Source organism: Phalacrocorax carbo, chromosome 19, assembly GCF_963921805.1.
Source record: "Phalacrocorax carbo chromosome 19, bPhaCar2.1, whole genome shotgun sequence".
In the NCBI taxonomy this organism is placed as follows: Eukaryota; Metazoa; Chordata; class Aves; order Suliformes; family Phalacrocoracidae; genus Phalacrocorax; species Phalacrocorax carbo.
In genome coordinates, this window is record NC_087531.1 from 5,871,083 (window position 1) to 5,886,927 (window position 15,845).

Sequence of the window (15,845 nt, forward strand, 5' to 3'; positions counted from 1 at the left end):
GTCCCTCTTTCCCCATGTGGGCATGTAACCTCCTGTTAACGTGTGCCTAACACAGGCAATGCTCTTTGCGATGTAGAGCTTCAACTTCCCAACTCCTGGGATGCACCGAGGGGAGTTTGGCCCTTCCTCCCTGCTGGGTTGGAAGGAATCTCCCCAAAGGGTGTGCGGGGTCTTTGCCGGCACCGTGTGGGCATTCCGCATCCTTCAGCCGGATCATCCCGGCCTCAGCTCTGCCGGAGCATGAGGAATCACACCTCAATGGCCCCCGGGATCCCGAGTCAGCCTTGCACAGTCACGGCGCCATGCCCAGCAGCACGGCCCGGGGCGAGGCCTCATCCCCGGTGCAGCACCGTGCGCCCACCCGCCCCTCTGCTCCCCGGGAAGCGGTGCGGGGGTGGCGAGAGCACGGACAGGGCACACGGGTACGCGTCGGTGCCCCAGCTCTGACGCTGCACGCCGGCCCCGGGGGCGTGGAGGGTCCCCCTGCCCCGGTGTCCCGGCCCCGCCGCGCTCCTCCCCGCCCGCAGGGGGCGCTGCAGCACCGGCGCCGCTCCTCCCGCTGCGCCCGGCGCATGCGTAGCGCGGGGACGGGGCGGGCGGGGGCAACGGCAGTACCCTACCGGCGGCGGCGGGGAGGGGCTGGGCCGGCGCTGACACCGGGGTCTGCCCTACCGCCTCTTCCAGGGCCAAGGCCCCGGGCTCGCCTGCCGCTCTGGTGGGGCCGGCCGCGGCGGATCTCACCGCTCCCACAGCGGTGGCGCCGCCGCCCCGGGGATCGCCGCCCGCAGTGGCTGTACCGACTCCGGTCCTCCGGGCCAGTTCCCCACCCGAATCACTGGCAGCGGGTGGGGAGGATTTCACCCCCCTCTACGGCCCGGTCAGAGCCACGGCAGAGCGAGAGGAGGAGCTGCCGGTCCCAGCTCTCCCGCAAGCCCCGGTGGAACAGTCCTTCCAACCATAGAGCCCGGTGGCCGCTGCGGGCCAGAGAGGCGCGGCGGCGCATGCGCCGTGGGTGCCGGGTGCGCAGGTTCCGCCCCCCGGCCGGCGCCGCCGTATAAGAAGAGGGCGGTTGACGTCAGCGTTCTCTTCCGCCCGCTCTGTGCTTGCTAGCGAGACAGGGCTGTTGCTGCTGCCATTGCTGTAACCCCCCGCCCCGGAGAATCCACCGCCATCCGCCACCATGGTGAAGCCCTGCATCCTGCCACCGCTCCGGGGGGGACTGAGGGGGCACTGCGCTCGCTGCGGCGGTGGGGGTGGTTGAGCCGGGAGGGCCCCGCGGGCCTGGGGAGGCGGCTGGGCCTGTCGCGCTGGGGCTGGGCCGCAGCTGAGGGGAGAGGGGTGGGGCTAGCCGGTGTGCCGGGGAAGGGGACTCTATCCGGGGGCGTCTCGGAGCCCTCGCCCGGCGGGTGGGGCTCGGTGGTCCGGTGGTGCTGCACCCCCCGCCGCGGGGGGGGTGGGGGGCGGCGGTGATGTGGCACCGGGACGGCGTTGACGGGCCTTTGCGATGGCCGCCGGCTCCCTTATGTAACGCTGCGGTCGGGAGGAGGGGACAAACCTACCGGGTTGTCACCCGCCGGCGTGGAGCAGTGACCGAATCAGGGGCTGGGTTTAGTCGGGGTTTGTCTCAAGGAAATGTCAAAGCGGTTTGCAGGAGGCTGAGCTGGGGAGGGAGTGTGGTGGGTGCCTGCGCTGCAGGCCCAGGCCCCTCTGCTCCTAATGCCAGTGTCTGCAGTGCCCTTGCTGTGGGTTGTCTCGTAACACAGGCTGCACAAGCAGAATTGATGTCGGTGTGACAATGGCAGATATTTGTGGTGTCAGCTGGGCTTACTAGAATTAGCAAAGCTGTTTTTATATACCCTGTGTTTTTTTTCTTCCCCTCACCCCTTCTCATTCCTCAAGGTGAATTTCACAGTAGACCAGATACGGGCCATCATGGACAAAAAGGCCAACATCAGAAACATGTCTGTGATTGCCCATGTTGATCATGGCAAATCAACCTTGACTGATTCTCTGGTATGCAAAGCTGGTATCATCGCCTCTGCCCGCGCGGGGGAGACCCGTTTCACCGACACAAGGAAGGATGAGCAGGAACGGTGCATCACCATCAAATCAACGTGAGTTCCCTCCCTTCAGGCGCTTCGGTGCTCCTGCTATGTGGTCAGAGCTCAGGGGGGATTTGAGTCCTCCACTGGTGTGATTGTAGGATAAAAGAAAATGGCATCAGGCTTTCTCTAGTCTAGTTCAGAAGCTCATCTCTTGCTTGTGAGGATTGCTTAAATGAAAGAGCAAGTATTGATTGGCTTTTGGTGAATCATAAAGCACTACCTTGGTGGCCACTGGGAAATAAATGTGCAGTGGGAGCTTCAGCCTTCCATTTTAGCACTGGGGCTGTTGGATGTGGCTGATGTCTGCCGGACTCCCGTGGATGTGGTGTCTTGGGAGGGTCTCTGGCAACGTACCGGGTGGCTCTGCCACTGGGCTGTTTGAGGACCCTGAGTGGCATGAAAAGGGATCAAAAAGGAGGTTGGGCCTAGTAGAAAAAGCATAAATCCTTGATTGAAAGAAATAGAACCCTCTTTGGGCACTTCAAATGGCATGGAGTCAGAAGAGATTATGATTTCAGAAGACGTTACAGTTTCAGAAAAGCATAGGAAGGCCAGATTTTAGTCTACGCTCCTGGTTATCTCCCACACTGGCCACCCAGGAATCATAGAATCATTAAGGTTGGAAAAGACCTCTAGGATCATCAAGTCCAACTATCAACAATCAATGAAGATGCTTCAGGAAATCCTTAAGCCCAAGCACAGCTGTCTGTGTGGGATAAAAAGCTGTTTCTAAGCACTGGGGAAGGGTAATGTGTAGATGATAATTTTAATAGTTTTTCTTTCTTTCAGAGCTATTTCCCTATTTTATGAGCTCTCTGAAAATGATTTGGCCTTCATCAAGCAGAGCAAGGATGGTTCTGGTTTCTTGATCAACCTGATTGACTCTCCTGGGCACGTGGACTTCTCTTCAGAGGTCACTGCTGCTCTTCGTGTTACTGATGGTGCCCTGGTTGTTGTAGACTGTGTGTCTGGTAAGGTTCTCCGCAGCCAGATGCGACTGGAGCTATGTTGGGTGAGTTTGAAGACAAAGATAACTCATTCTCCTGTGTTTGGCAGGCGTGTGCGTGCAGACAGAGACTGTGCTGCGTCAGGCCATTGCCGAGAGGATCAAGCCTGTGCTGATGATGAACAAAATGGACCGAGCGCTGCTGGAGCTGCAGCTGGAGCCAGAAGAGCTGTACCAGACCTTCCAGCGTATCGTGGAAAACGTGAACGTCATTATCTCTACGTATGGTGAAGGAGAAAGTGGCCCCATGGGAAATATCATGGTAATCAGAGGGCTGCGTTGGAAAGTAGTGAGGGGAGTGGTTGTGGCCCTTTCCTGTCTCAACTGGAGAAGTGAGAGTAGAATACTGAAGGTAGCTGTACTACCCAGGCTTGTGCTGGTTTGGAGCGCTCACTAGCTTTCCTTCCAAAACCCTCTGTTAGCTCAAGGCTTGAGCACATAAAGACTTAAAACTACAAGAAAGTATTTTCTCTCTTTACAAAGGGTGCCCTTGTTTTGTAGGACACCTTCTTGCCCACGTCACATCTGTGATGTCGGGCGATGCGAGATCCTAGGCTCCTATGCAGCATCACTCCCCCAGCTGTCTTCTGAAATGGAAGGCCAGTAGGTGTTTGCCAGTCCCTGCGCTCTGAGCACTCCCTGCTGGGTTCCTGGGTAGCGAGCAGGGCTGTCGGCTCTGAGAAAAAGCTTGCGCTTTGTTCCCATTGAGCACTCTCCTGCATGCTGCAGGTTTTCATGTATTGCTGATACTCTCCATAAAGGACAGGAATCTTACCTGCATGTAAATCTGTGTAGTTGCTGAGCTGTCTGAGTATGTAGTTGGTCGAAGTGATGAAAAACCAATTTAGTTCTGCAATACAAAGCTAAAATGGTGGGTGTGTGGCCAGGCTGTCTCCAGACCTGAGAGACGCCCGCTGTCACAGAGCTGCTCAAGGGTCATGAAGCTCCATCTTCAAACTCTCTTTGTCCTTGAGCATTGTTTGGGACTGAGTAGGCTGACTGCTGTAATGCGCTGTGGCTGCTCCCCTGTAACCCAGCTCTCCTGTTGCCTTTCAGATTGATCCGGTGCTTGGTACCGTTGGCTTTGGTTCTGGCCTGCATGGCTGGGCTTTCACTCTGAAACAGTTTGCTGAAATGTATGTTGCAAAGTTTGCTGCCAAGGGTGATGCCCAGCTTAATGCATCTGAGCGTGCCAAGAAAGTAGAAGACATGATGAAGAAGCTGTGGGGAGACAGGTGAGGAATCGGGGCTGTTGATTTCAATTCCAGATCAGCTCTGCGTGGCTGCAACCTGAGGCTGTAGAAGATTGGTGAGGAGGGAGGATGTGGTTGTGCCTGCTTACAGCCCTGTCTCAGTAACTTGGTGCCTCTGGTAGCAAAAGAAGTTTCCCATGAGATCTTTGCAGAATAGGGGAGAGGATGGTGAGTTGCCAACATGGCTTAAATGGATTTTGGCGAGCTCTGGAAGCCTGAGAGCGATGGGGGAAAGATAAACATGGTTCTTAGCAGCTCTTTACCCTGGCCTGAGCAAGCAGAACAAGCCACACTTCCATAGCTGAACTGATCATTGATACTTGCCTGGCTTGATTCTTTCTCCAGGTATTTTGATCCTGCTACTGGCAAGTTCAGCAAATCTGCTACCAGCCCTGATGGAAAGAAACTGCCCAGGACCTTCTGCCAGCTCATCCTTGACCCCATCTTCAAGGTGAGCTCCTTAGCATGCAGCCCGTGCTGGTACCTTACGCTCTGGTTCAGTTACAGTGCGTGATGATGGAAAATTTCTTCACTTTGACCTGACTTGTCTGATTGAAGAAATTCAAATATCTGACACAAGCCTGGCTTGTTACTCTGCAGGCAGGTAGTAGATAATGTGCAGGGTAGTGTGTGTCTGAGCCTCCAAATGGATTCAGCTGGGTGGAAAGCAAGAACAGAGGTTCTCTTTAGAGACATTTGTGCTGCTGCTTCAGACTGTCACTGGCAACATCCGTAACTGCTGCTGCTGTTCCAGGTTTTTGATGCAATCATGAACTTCAAGAAAGAGGAGGCGGCTAAACTGATTGAGAAACTGGACATCAAGCTTGACAGTGAAGATAAGGACAAGGAAGGCAAACCCCTGCTGAAGGTGAGATTGGTCTGAACCATCTGTGGGAAGGAGATGAGTAATTGTGCTGCTCCGACTGTGTCAACTTACTAAGCAGCTCCAAACCCTGCTTGGGTGGGAAGGTGCTGTTGGTAGCCTGGAGGTTGGGGAAGCAAGGGGGAAGGTTAACTGCCAGGTCTTTGAACAATCTGACCAGGTCTGCCTCCTCTGATCTCTGCTCAGGCTGTGATGAGGAGGTGGCTGCCTGCCGGAGATGCCCTGCTGCAGATGATCACCATTCACCTGCCTTCTCCTGTCACAGCCCAGAAGTACCGCTGCGAGCTGCTCTACGAGGGACCCCCTGATGATGAGGCTGCCATAGGTATGACAAGCCACTGCTTTGCTGCCAGCCCTCTCTTCACATAAGTGCTTAGTACTCCAGCACCCATAGCCATCTTGTTCTCCAAGTACACGGCTCAGTAGCTCGGTAATTCTTGAGTCTGTAGCTTTCCTAGTGTGAATCAAACAAGCTTATGAGCTTTACTCTGGAGGACCGAGCTGGCTAAGTAACTGGAGAGTAGCCAGGGTGTATGCCAAAGGCTAAGGCTGAGCCCGTGTTCATTTAAAACGTATCTCTGGCAATGTGATCTTTGATTGGGCTGGCCAGCTGTGGACAGAAGTGAAAGGGCTGGGAAAATAGTGGGTGCAGGTCTTGTTGGGGTTTGGGGTGACTGGGGGGGAGGGTACGTGTTCCAAATGTGACAAATGGTACTGAACTGAGCTGATCTCTCTCCCTCCTCCCAGGTATTAAGAACTGTGACCCCAAAGGCCCCCTGATGATGTACATCTCTAAAATGGTGCCAACCTCTGACAAGGGACGTTTCTATGCTTTTGGACGTGTCTTCTCTGGTCTCGTCTCAACTGGCTTGAAAGTCAGAATCATGGGACCAAACTACACACCTGGCAAGAAGGAGGATCTGTACCTGAAGCCAATTCAAAGGTCAGTCCTGGCTGGGTGGAGCATGCTCAGAGCCATGGTTCAGATGTGTGCTTCTGGAACTGTCTTGGGTCTCTCCTCACCTCTGAGGCCAGCCAAGATGCTTGGCCATGGACTTCAAGCCTGCTGCCGCAATGGGTGCTGCCTGGTGGGTCCTCTTCTTTCAGACATCATTAAACCAACTTTCTCTCTTGCCAGGACCATTCTCATGATGGGCCGTTATGTTGAACCCATCGAGGATGTGCCTTGCGGAAACATTGTTGGTCTGGTTGGTGTCGACCAGTTCCTTGTGAAGACTGGAACCATCACCACCTTTGAGCACGCTCACAACATGAGGGTCATGAAGTTCAGCGTCAGCCCTGTCGTGCGCGTGGCTGTGGAAGCCAAGAACCCAGCTGACCTGCCCAAGCTGGTGGAGGGACTGAAGCGTCTTGCCAAGTCTGACCCTATGGTGCAGGTGAATGTCCCAAATCCTTTTGGGGACAGGAGAGAAATCCTGGTTGTGCTGGCACAGGAGGCTTCTGCCTTTAATTGTGATTGCACTGGGGGTGCTGGCAGAGAAGTCTGGAGTGAGTATTGGTCCTGGCCCTACTGGAGTGGGAAGGAGTACCATGTTTCACCTTGGGGTTGGTGCTGTGAGTCATCCCCAGATCAGTGGAAAGAGCATCTAAAAGTAGCTCTGTGAGTCAAAGACAAAAATCAGAGTCACTAGTATTTTATGTGTGAGAGCTTTTGCTGCATTGCAGTGGAAAGCCTCACCTGCTGAATAAATGGTCTTTTCAGTGCATCATTGAGGAGTCTGGGGAGCACATCATTGCTGGTGCAGGGGAGCTGCACTTGGAGATCTGCCTGAAGGATCTGGAAGAGGACCACGCATGCATTCCTATTAAGGTAGAGAGGGGTGGCAGAGCTGTTGGTGAGCTCTGGTGGGATATCTGGTGAGCTGCGGTTTGGGTGGTGGCTCACTGCTTTTTGTCACTGCAGAAATCGGATCCTGTTGTGTCCTACCGTGAGACAGTCAGCGAGGAATCCAACGTGATGTGCCTTTCCAAGTCCCCCAACAAACACAACAGGCTGTACATGAAGGCCCGGCCCTTCCCGGATGGTTTGGCTGAAGACATCGACAAGGGTGAGGTCTCTGCTCGTCAGGAGCTGAAGCAACGAGCTCGTTACCTGGCTGAGAAGTATGAGTGGGATGTCACCGAAGCCAGGAAAATCTGGTGCTTTGGTCCTGATGGCACCGGCCCCAACATCCTGACTGACATCACCAAGGGAGTGCAGTACCTGAACGAGATCAAGGACAGTGTGGTGGCCGGCTTCCAGTGGGCGACGAAGGAGGTAAGGGGTAGTGCCTGGCTCAGGGATCACTCCGGGGCAGGCGGTGTGTGGTGTCATAAATGGCTAACGCACGTCTTCTCACAGAAATTTTGGAAGAACTGTCACAGTGCAACATATTTATAATTCAGAAGTATCTCTTAGCATAAATGAAAGTCACTGACAACTGGAATGAAGATGTATCAGTTTAGACACACACAACCTCAAGACAAAAAGTGTTCTCCCAGGAGTGCAGAGAAATTCATCACAGCACCATGTACTTAAAATTTTAAAAAGCTTTTCAGAGAGCAAAACGCAGCAGCAGGGACAGAAACTTATTAAGGTGAATAACTAAATGGCATCAAAAGAAAATGGAAGGTGCTCTGAGAGCCTCAGCAAAGATCTGGCCTTGCTTACCAGCTATTTTTTTCATGACTAGACAGGAGTTGACTCCAAAATAACAAGTTGACTCGTAGACTGGGAACAGCAACAGGAGAGGGTGTGTTTTTTTCTTCCTGTTTACTCTTGTCTTCAGACTGAGACTAACTTAAAAGAAGATACCATGCCAACATATTTTTCATTTTTTGGTCCCAGTAATGTGGAAAAACTACTTTTCCTGGCCAAATACTTGGGTTGCAGCACCATAAATGTGTGTCGGCACTTCTGCTGCTGGGCTGAACCTCAGAGCTGTTGCATGAAGATACTGGTAGATGGTTTTGGTGCCCAAAGCCCTTCTCTGAGAAGCCGCAGTGGTGACTTGGAGGCAGGAGTGGCTGGTTCTTGGGTCCTTCCCAAATGGCTCCTTGCCATACCAAGTGGGCTCTTGTTCTTCCTGCTCTACGACCTGCTTCCAGGGAATGCCCATAAGCTGAGGGACCAGAGCTTTCTGGTGGGGAACAGCAGCTCTCCCCCAACATGGTGTCAGTTGACCCCCTGCTCTGCTTTTCCAGGGGGTCCTGTGCGAGGAGAACATGCGTGGCGTACGTTTCGATGTGCATGATGTCACCCTGCACGCCGATGCCATCCACCGTGGAGGCGGGCAGATCATTCCCACTGCCAGGAGATGCCTGTATGCCTGCGTGCTCACCGCTCAGCCCAGGCTCATGGAGCCCATCTACCTTGTGGAAATCCAGGTGAGGAACCTCTGCTCAGCCTGGAAGATCCTGTGTGAAGAAAACATGAGTGGGCGGTTTGCGATCCTGACACCCCTCTCTTGCAGTGCCCAGAGCAGGTGGTCGGTGGAATCTACGGTGTGCTGAACAGGAAGCGTGGCCATGTGTTTGAGGAGACCCAGGTGGCTGGCACCCCCATGTTCGTGGTAAAGGCCTACCTGCCTGTCAATGAGTCCTTTGGTGAGTCCTGGGCGCTCCCCTGGGGCATGTGGCAACTCCTGCCAGGAGATTGATGCCAACCCTGGGAAGGGAGGAGGTCCTTTGTTCAGCTGTATGATGGCAAGGATGGTAGGATTGTAGAGTCATAGAAACATGAAGGTTGGAAAAGACCTCTAGGATTATCAAGTCCAACCCTCACCCCAACACCCCCAGGCCTTTTAAACCATGTCCCCAAGTGCCACGTCTACATGTTTTTTGAACACCCCCAGGGATGGTGACTCCCCCACCTCTCTGGGCAGCCTCTTCCAATGCCTGACCGCTCTGAGTAATGAAATTTTCCCTAATATCCAATCTAAACCTTCCCTGATGCAGCTTGAGGCCGTTTCTTCTTGTCCTGTCACTGGTGACGTGGGAGAAGAGACCAACCCCCCCCCTCACTCCAGCCCCTCTCAGGCAGTTGCAGAGAGTGATAAGGTCTCCCCTCAGCCTCCTCTTCTCCAGGCTAAACCCCCCCAGCTCCCTCAGCCGCTCCCCAGCACACTTGTTCTCCAGACCCTGCCCCAGCTCTGTTGCCCTTCTCTGGACACGCTCCAGCACCTCAATGTCTTTCCTGTCCTGAGGGGCCCAAACCTGAGCCCAGCATTCAAGGTGGGGCCTCACCAGGGCTGAGCCCTGCCCCTGCTGGCCCCATACTATTGTTGACACAAGCCCAGGTGCTCTTGACTGCCTTGGCCACCTGGGCACTGCTGGCTCATGCCCAGCCGGCTGTCAGCCAGCACCCCTAGGGCCTTCTCCGCCAGGCACTTTCCAGCCACTCTTCCCCAAGCCTGCAGCATTGCCTGGGGTTGGTGTGACCCAAGGGCAGGACCTGGCACTTGGTCTTGTTAAACCTCACACAGTTGGCCTCGGCCCATTGATCCAGCCTGTCCAGATCCCTCTGCAGAGCCTTCCTGCCCTTGAGCACATCAACACTCCCACCCAATTTGGTGTCATCTGCAAACTTACTGATGGTGCTCTCAATCAGCTTGTCCTGATCATTGATAGTCATTTATGTTGGAAAAGACCCTTAAGTTCATAGAGTCCAACTGTTAACCCAGCACTGCCATGGCCACCACTAAACTGTGTCCCTCAGTGCCATGTCTGCATGTCTCTTAAATACCTCCAGGGATGGTGACTCAGTCACATCCCTTGGCAGCCTCTTCCAGGGCTTGACAAACCTTTTGGTGAAGAAATTCTTCCTAATATCCCATCTAAGCCTCCCCTGGCACAACTTGAGGCCATTTCCTCTTGTCCTGTCACTTGTTACTTGGGTGATGAGACCAATGTGGTTTTGGGTTGGAAGCAACCTTTAGAGGCCATCTAGTCCAACCCCCTTGCAGTGAGCAGGGACATCTTCCACTAGATCAAGTTGCTCAGAGCCCTGTCCAGCCTGACCTGGAATGGTTCCAGGGATGGGGCATCGACCACCTCTCTGGGCAACCTGGGCCAGTGATTCACCACCCTCACTGGAAGGAACATCTTCCTTGTATCTAGTCTGAATCTTTCCTCTTCTAGTATAAAACCATTTCTCCTTGTCCTATTGCTACAGGCCCAGCTCAAGCCTGTCCCCATCTTTCTCCAGAGCCCCCCTGAGATGGTGAGGGGCTGTGGTGCAGCCCCCCCCCCCCCCCAAGGCCAGAGGGGGCCATCCCCATGGTGCCTCTGGAGGCTTTGGGGTGCAGCTGTGGCCTCCTTTGCTCTAGCTGTGCCGCCGGTGCCCCACAGCACAGGTTTTGCTGGCAGTGAGGCCAAATTATGCCCGTTCGTCTTCCTCCTCACCCTCTTCTCCTTCCTCGCAGGTTTTACAGCAGATTTGAGGTCTAACACAGGCGGCCAGGCTTTCCCCCAGTGCGTCTTCGACCACTGGCAGATCCTGCCCGGGGATCCCTTCGAAAGCACCAGCCGTCCATCCCAGGTGGTGGCTGAGACCCGCAAACGCAAAGGGCTGAAGGAAGGCATCCCCACCCTTGACAACTTCCTTGACAAGCTTTAATTAAACTTGTTGGACTTCAGGGGGTGGTGGTGTGGTGTGTGTGTTAATTAGCATTAATGCCTGTGTGAAGCGGTAATGCCTGTGATCACCATCTCTGCATTGTTAATTGGTTTCATAGCGCTGTGAGACTCTAAATGAGGAGGAAAAACAAAAAGCAGTCTTGTTCCGCACCACTCATTGCCATTGTAACTGAAACATTTCCACTAGATTTTGCCCAATACTGTATTTATTTGACTTGAAATGTTCCTGTGGCAGCGGAGGGGCTCCCAAAGGGGGTGAATTGATGTGCAATGAGGAAGAGGGGAGGAGGAGGACGATGCCTGCCTGCAGCGTGACTGTCGGTCGTGCCCGTCGCCGCCTGTATTCGTGCCACTGGAATTAATAAAATTGGATAATGGTGATCCAACGTGCTTTGGGTGCTTTCCCAGGCTGAAACGGGGGCGCCCCCTGGCGGCCGGGAGGACCCGGTGCTGCGGGCGGGAGGGGTGACAGCGCGGCCGCCTTTGGCTCCGCCCCTTAGAGGGGCGGGGGCAAGGGTGGGCGGTGCCGGCAGCTGTGGTGGAATGCGGCGGCGGCCCAGGTGGGGCCGTGAGGGTAGATGTGGGGGCGGCGGCCTCAGTTTTGGGGAGAGGGCGGGGTGTGGGGCTGTGAGGGATGGGGGGCTGCGGGACTGGGGGCAGCTGTGAGGGATAGGGGGGCTCTGGGTGGGGGGAACTGTGAGGGATGGGGGGCCGTGGGTTTGAGGCCTGTGAAGCAGGGGAGGGGGCGGGGGGCGCTGTGAGGCAGGAGGAGGCTGTGAGGGTTGGGGGGCTGTGGTGCAGGAGGCGGCTGTGAGGGATGGGGGGCTGTGGGGCAGGAGGGGGCTGTGAGGGTTGGGGGGGCTGTGGTGCAGGGTGGGCTGTGAGACAGGGACAGCAGGATGCTTCTGGCTGAGGTGGGGTGGGGTAGGTGGGGGGGGTCCCTCCACCACAGCTGGGTGTCACTGGCTGCAGTGACAAGGGGCTTTGTGACTGAGGATGGGTCCAGGCTGGACATGGCCCCCACGCAGCCACCACCCATATTCCCTTCTGTCACCCTCCAGGGCATCCCCGCCAGGGTGGGCAGGGGGTGCCCATGGGCCTTGGGGTGTGATGAGACCCAGCGGGGACCCAGGACTGATCTGCAGCTTGGCCCCAGCTGACCCCCGGTGCCACCTCCCTGCCTTCCTGTCCTCTGTCCCCACAGGGGGACAAGGTCCCTGAGCAGGGGCCACCCACTGCTGGTGTCCACACATAGCTCCTGGGGCATAAACCCCCTTTTCTCCTGCCACAGGTGCTGATCCCTGGCTGCTCCCCAGCCTCCTCCTCTGCTGGCAGGATCAGGGCAGCTTCAGCCCTGCCAGGGCCCTGCAGCCATGTCCACCTTCCAGCAGGGGAGCGTGGAGGACTTCTACGAGATGGGGGAAGAGCTGGGCAGGTGAGTGACACCCCACCACACTCTGGGGGGGCTTCTGTGGCTGCACCCCCTGCCTGAGCACCTGTCTGGGAGCTTCACCCATCTGCTGCATCCCTCATAGTGTCCCCATGCTGGTGGCATCCCCTGGGCTACCTCTGTGCTACCTGTGGGCGGTGGGTCTAGGGGCAGGGGGCTGTGCTTAGAGCCAGACACCTCTAGCAGCTATATATTTTTAAAAAAAGGCTTTAATTAATGTTAAACTCACTACTATATCTGGGCAGGCCTAGCAGCTCCCTGCAGAGCTCCCATCCTGTCTGGGTTTGGTATGGGTTAGTGCTAGCGGCTTCCGGCCCTTCTCCGTTGCTGCCGCCTGACTCTGCGCCTGCGGGACAGATCTGGGGGTGAATCACTGCATGCAAATGGGATTTAATCATCCGAGATGCAAAGGCGGCAGTGGTGGGAGGGGTGTGGGCTGGGTTTGGATCCTCCAGCACTACCTTGGCCATGCCAGTCCCGTGCCTGCTCTGCTGGGACTCGGGGTCTGCCGCAACTGTGGCTGCCTGGGCTCAGGGCTTTTTGGACGCTCGGAGATAATTGGTCAGTGGAAACATTTTGGGTGGCTTTAGCATTTTTTTTTTTAAATGGGGGGAGCTTCCAGGGGCTTGCTCTCAGTCCCTTCGGGGCTGTGCTGTAGCTGTGGTGTGGTGTGAGCCATGGGGACGGATGTGGTGTCCAGATCCCACCTGGGCAAGGCTGGTCCCTGCCCCGGGGGGGGGCTGTGGGTGGCCCCGGCCACGATCTGGGGACGTATAAAGGAGTCTTGGGTCCGGGCACGCACAGAGGCTGGTGACGGGGACCACACGTCATCAGGAGGGAGCAGCCTGAGGATGCGGGCCGGATCCCATCCTCAGGGGAAGGTGTTGAGGGACCCTTGTTCATCCTGGCAGAGGGGCTGTGGGGGGCTCAGCCAGGGCAGGGAGGGACAAGGGTCAGGATCCTGCCGTAGCAGCGATGCCGATGTTGGCAGGACCCGGCTCCTTGAAGCGGCTGTTGATGACTGGAGACCTGCCTCACCCTGGCACCTGGCCACAGCGCACTTTGAACTAAGCTGTCGATGGCGGTTCCTCTTATTTCAGGCACTGCCCTGCCCTGCCCTGCCCACCTTCCCCATCAGAACTTTATGGTCCCCTGGGACTGCTGGGCTCTGGGGTTCACTCCCAGGAGCAGCTCGGGGGCTCCTGGCTGGAAACAGGGGCTGACGGGCATCTCCCAGCCCAGGTAATTGCAGCAGCACCTGAAAAGCCCAGGGAAGGTCAGCAGCTGCCATGTCCCTGGGAGGAATTCCCTTACTCCATCCTGACAGTGCTGGAGTTTACACACCTGCTCCGGTGGTGCCAGGGTGTGTAAACCCCAGGAGCAGGCAGGTATCATTGGCTGTGTGTCGGCAGGACCTTGATTCCCAAAAGACCCTGGGGAAACCACACATCCTCCTGTGCAGCACAGCATCCCCGCACGCAGCGTCCCCCACCCTCGTGCTGGTGCTGACCCTGCTGCCAAGCACACGCCGGCGCGTGCAATGCAGGAGGTCCTCTCCTCACCTCCTCCTTGCATCATGCAGCGGCCAGTTTGCCATTGTACGAAAATGCCGAGAGAGGAAAACGGGTCTGGAATACGCAGCCAAATTCATCAAGAAGCGTCGGCTGTCATCCAGCCGTCGGGGCGTGAGCCGGGAGGAGATTGAGAGGGAGGTGGACATCCTGCGGGAGATCCAGCACCCCAACATCATCACGCTGCACAACATCTTTGAGAACAAGATGGATGTGGTGCTGATCCTGGAGCTGATCTCGGACGGCGAGCTCTTTGATTTCCTGGCTGAGGAGTCCCTGACGGAGGAGGAGGCCACACAGTTCCTCAAGCAGATCCTGGATGGGGTGCACTACCTGCACTCCAAGCGCATCGCCCACTTTGACTTGAAGGTGAGGTCTGGGAGGTGCAAACACCCTGTGCTGAGCAGCTGGGGAGCAGGGACGAGCATCCAGGCTCCTGTGGAGCAGTGGGGCTGGCTCTGGGATCGATCCCTGCTTGAGGCACGTGTCCTCTCCTCCAGGGAGAGGAGCCCAGGGCAGCACAAGGCTCCACCAGATGACTGCGGCGGGGTAACTACCAGCTCCTCTCCCCCAACAGCCAGAGAACATCATGCTGCTGGACAAGAATGTGCCAAACCCTCGCATCAAACTCATCGACTTTGGGATCGCCCACAAGATTGAAGCTGGGAATGAATTCAAGAATATATTTGGGACCCCAGAGTTTGTAGGTGAGACCTGGCTGGCAGCATTCCTGTGGGGCTCCTCTGGGCTCTGAAAGCTTTGGCTTAATCCCAGAGAGATGCCCAAAGCCCTGGTGTGGCAGGCTGGGCAGCTGCTAGGATGTGTGCATGGGGACAGGCTTCTTTCCCCCAGAATAAGCCTCTTTTCTCTCCTCTTTCCTTCTAAAGCCCCAGAAATTGTGAACTACGAACCCCTCGGGCTGGAGGCAGACATGTGGTGAGTGAGTCCTCTCAAAGCACCCTCCAGTGCCAGCCCCGGTGGCACCAGTGGCTGGTCCTGGGGACCGGCTCGTGCCGGCATATGTCCCCCCCTGCTGAAAGCACAGGGAGAGGGGACCGACGGCGCTCTGCAGGGCCTCAGCCTCGTCTTCCTCTCTCTTCCAGGAGCATTGGGGTCATCACCTACATCCTGTGAGTATAAGGGGAGTCTGGGGGAGATGAGCTCTGCTGGGCAAGTCCTCCGCCTCGGGCTGTCGCCTTTTTGGGGTCTCACAACCCGCTCTCACTGCAGGCTGAGTGGAGCTTCCCCCTTCCTGGGGGAAACAAAGCAAGAGACCCTGACCAACATATCTGCCGTCAACTATGACTTCGATGAGGAGTATTTCAGCAACACTAGTGAGCTGGCCAAGGACTTTATCCACCGTCTGCTTGTTAAAGACCCCAAGTAAGAGACAGGGAGCAGAGCTGGGGATCGCCCTGGGAGAGGGGATGGCCCCTCCTGCCCTGACCCCCTGCATACAGGCAGCTCCCACATCTCCTGCCTGTGCTAGGGTTTAGCCCTGAGCCTGCCTGCTGCCAGTCCGTCCTTTGCCTGTCCCTGTTGTGCTGGTTGTTTATAAATCCCATTTATCCCCGTTTTCCCTTCTGCCGTTTGTAGGATTTGGTGTTGCAAAATATCTTGAAACCAAAGTCTTGCCCTTGCATCAGGCATGGGGTGAACTCTGGGACTACCCTGAGGGCGCAGCAGCTCAGCTGAAAAGGAGGGAACGTGGTTGGGGAAGGGATCAAGGGCTGACTGGAGCCCCAAGGACCCTGGGCTGGGGTGGGAGCAGTGGTGCTGTGCCTCAGCTGGGAAGATCATGCGGGCCCTTCTGTGTGTATTTGTTCTTGGGAGGCTGGCTGAGGGCATGGGGCTGGCTGCAGCCCATCTGGGGTGGCCCCTGAGTACAGCAAGTTTGTCTGGGCTCATCTGCACCCCAAAGGTGGAATGGTCCGAGCTTC

General features: G+C 56.2%; 2 protein-coding genes and 1 non-coding gene across 3 annotated transcripts; all 3 read left to right on the forward strand.

Annotated features, from left to right (window-relative positions):
- Positions 1-1,049: 1,049 nt before the first annotated feature.
- EEF2 (eukaryotic translation elongation factor 2) lies at positions 1,050-11,265 on the forward strand. The gene is made up of 15 exons (XM_064469392.1): positions 1,050-1,183; positions 1,900-2,114; positions 2,895-3,076; positions 3,162-3,373; positions 4,168-4,346; positions 4,710-4,815; positions 5,119-5,232; positions 5,434-5,572; positions 5,995-6,190; positions 6,386-6,644; positions 6,971-7,078; positions 7,172-7,525; positions 8,452-8,634; positions 8,721-8,853; positions 10,671-11,265. The coding sequence occupies exons 1-15, from the start codon at positions 1,181-1,183 to the stop codon at positions 10,862-10,864; spliced, it is 2,577 nt and encodes an 858-aa protein (XP_064325462.1). The 5' UTR covers positions 1,050-1,180; the 3' UTR covers positions 10,865-11,265.
- On the forward strand, positions 4,872-4,940 carry LOC135316518 (small nucleolar RNA SNORD37). The gene has a single exon (XR_010375777.1). It is a non-coding gene; the product is annotated as a small nucleolar RNA SNORD37 (small nucleolar RNA).
- A 135-nt stretch (positions 11,266-11,400) lies between the features above and the next one.
- Positions 11,401-15,318, forward strand: DAPK3 (death associated protein kinase 3). Its single transcript, XM_064469407.1, has 7 exons — positions 11,401-11,444; positions 12,176-12,319; positions 13,917-14,274; positions 14,483-14,612; positions 14,793-14,841; positions 15,009-15,035; positions 15,136-15,318. The coding sequence occupies exons 2-7, from the start codon at positions 12,258-12,260 to the stop codon at positions 15,290-15,292; spliced, it is 783 nt and encodes a 260-aa protein (XP_064325477.1). The 5' UTR covers positions 11,401-11,444; positions 12,176-12,257; the 3' UTR covers positions 15,293-15,318.
- Positions 15,319-15,845: the final 527 nt, after the last annotated feature.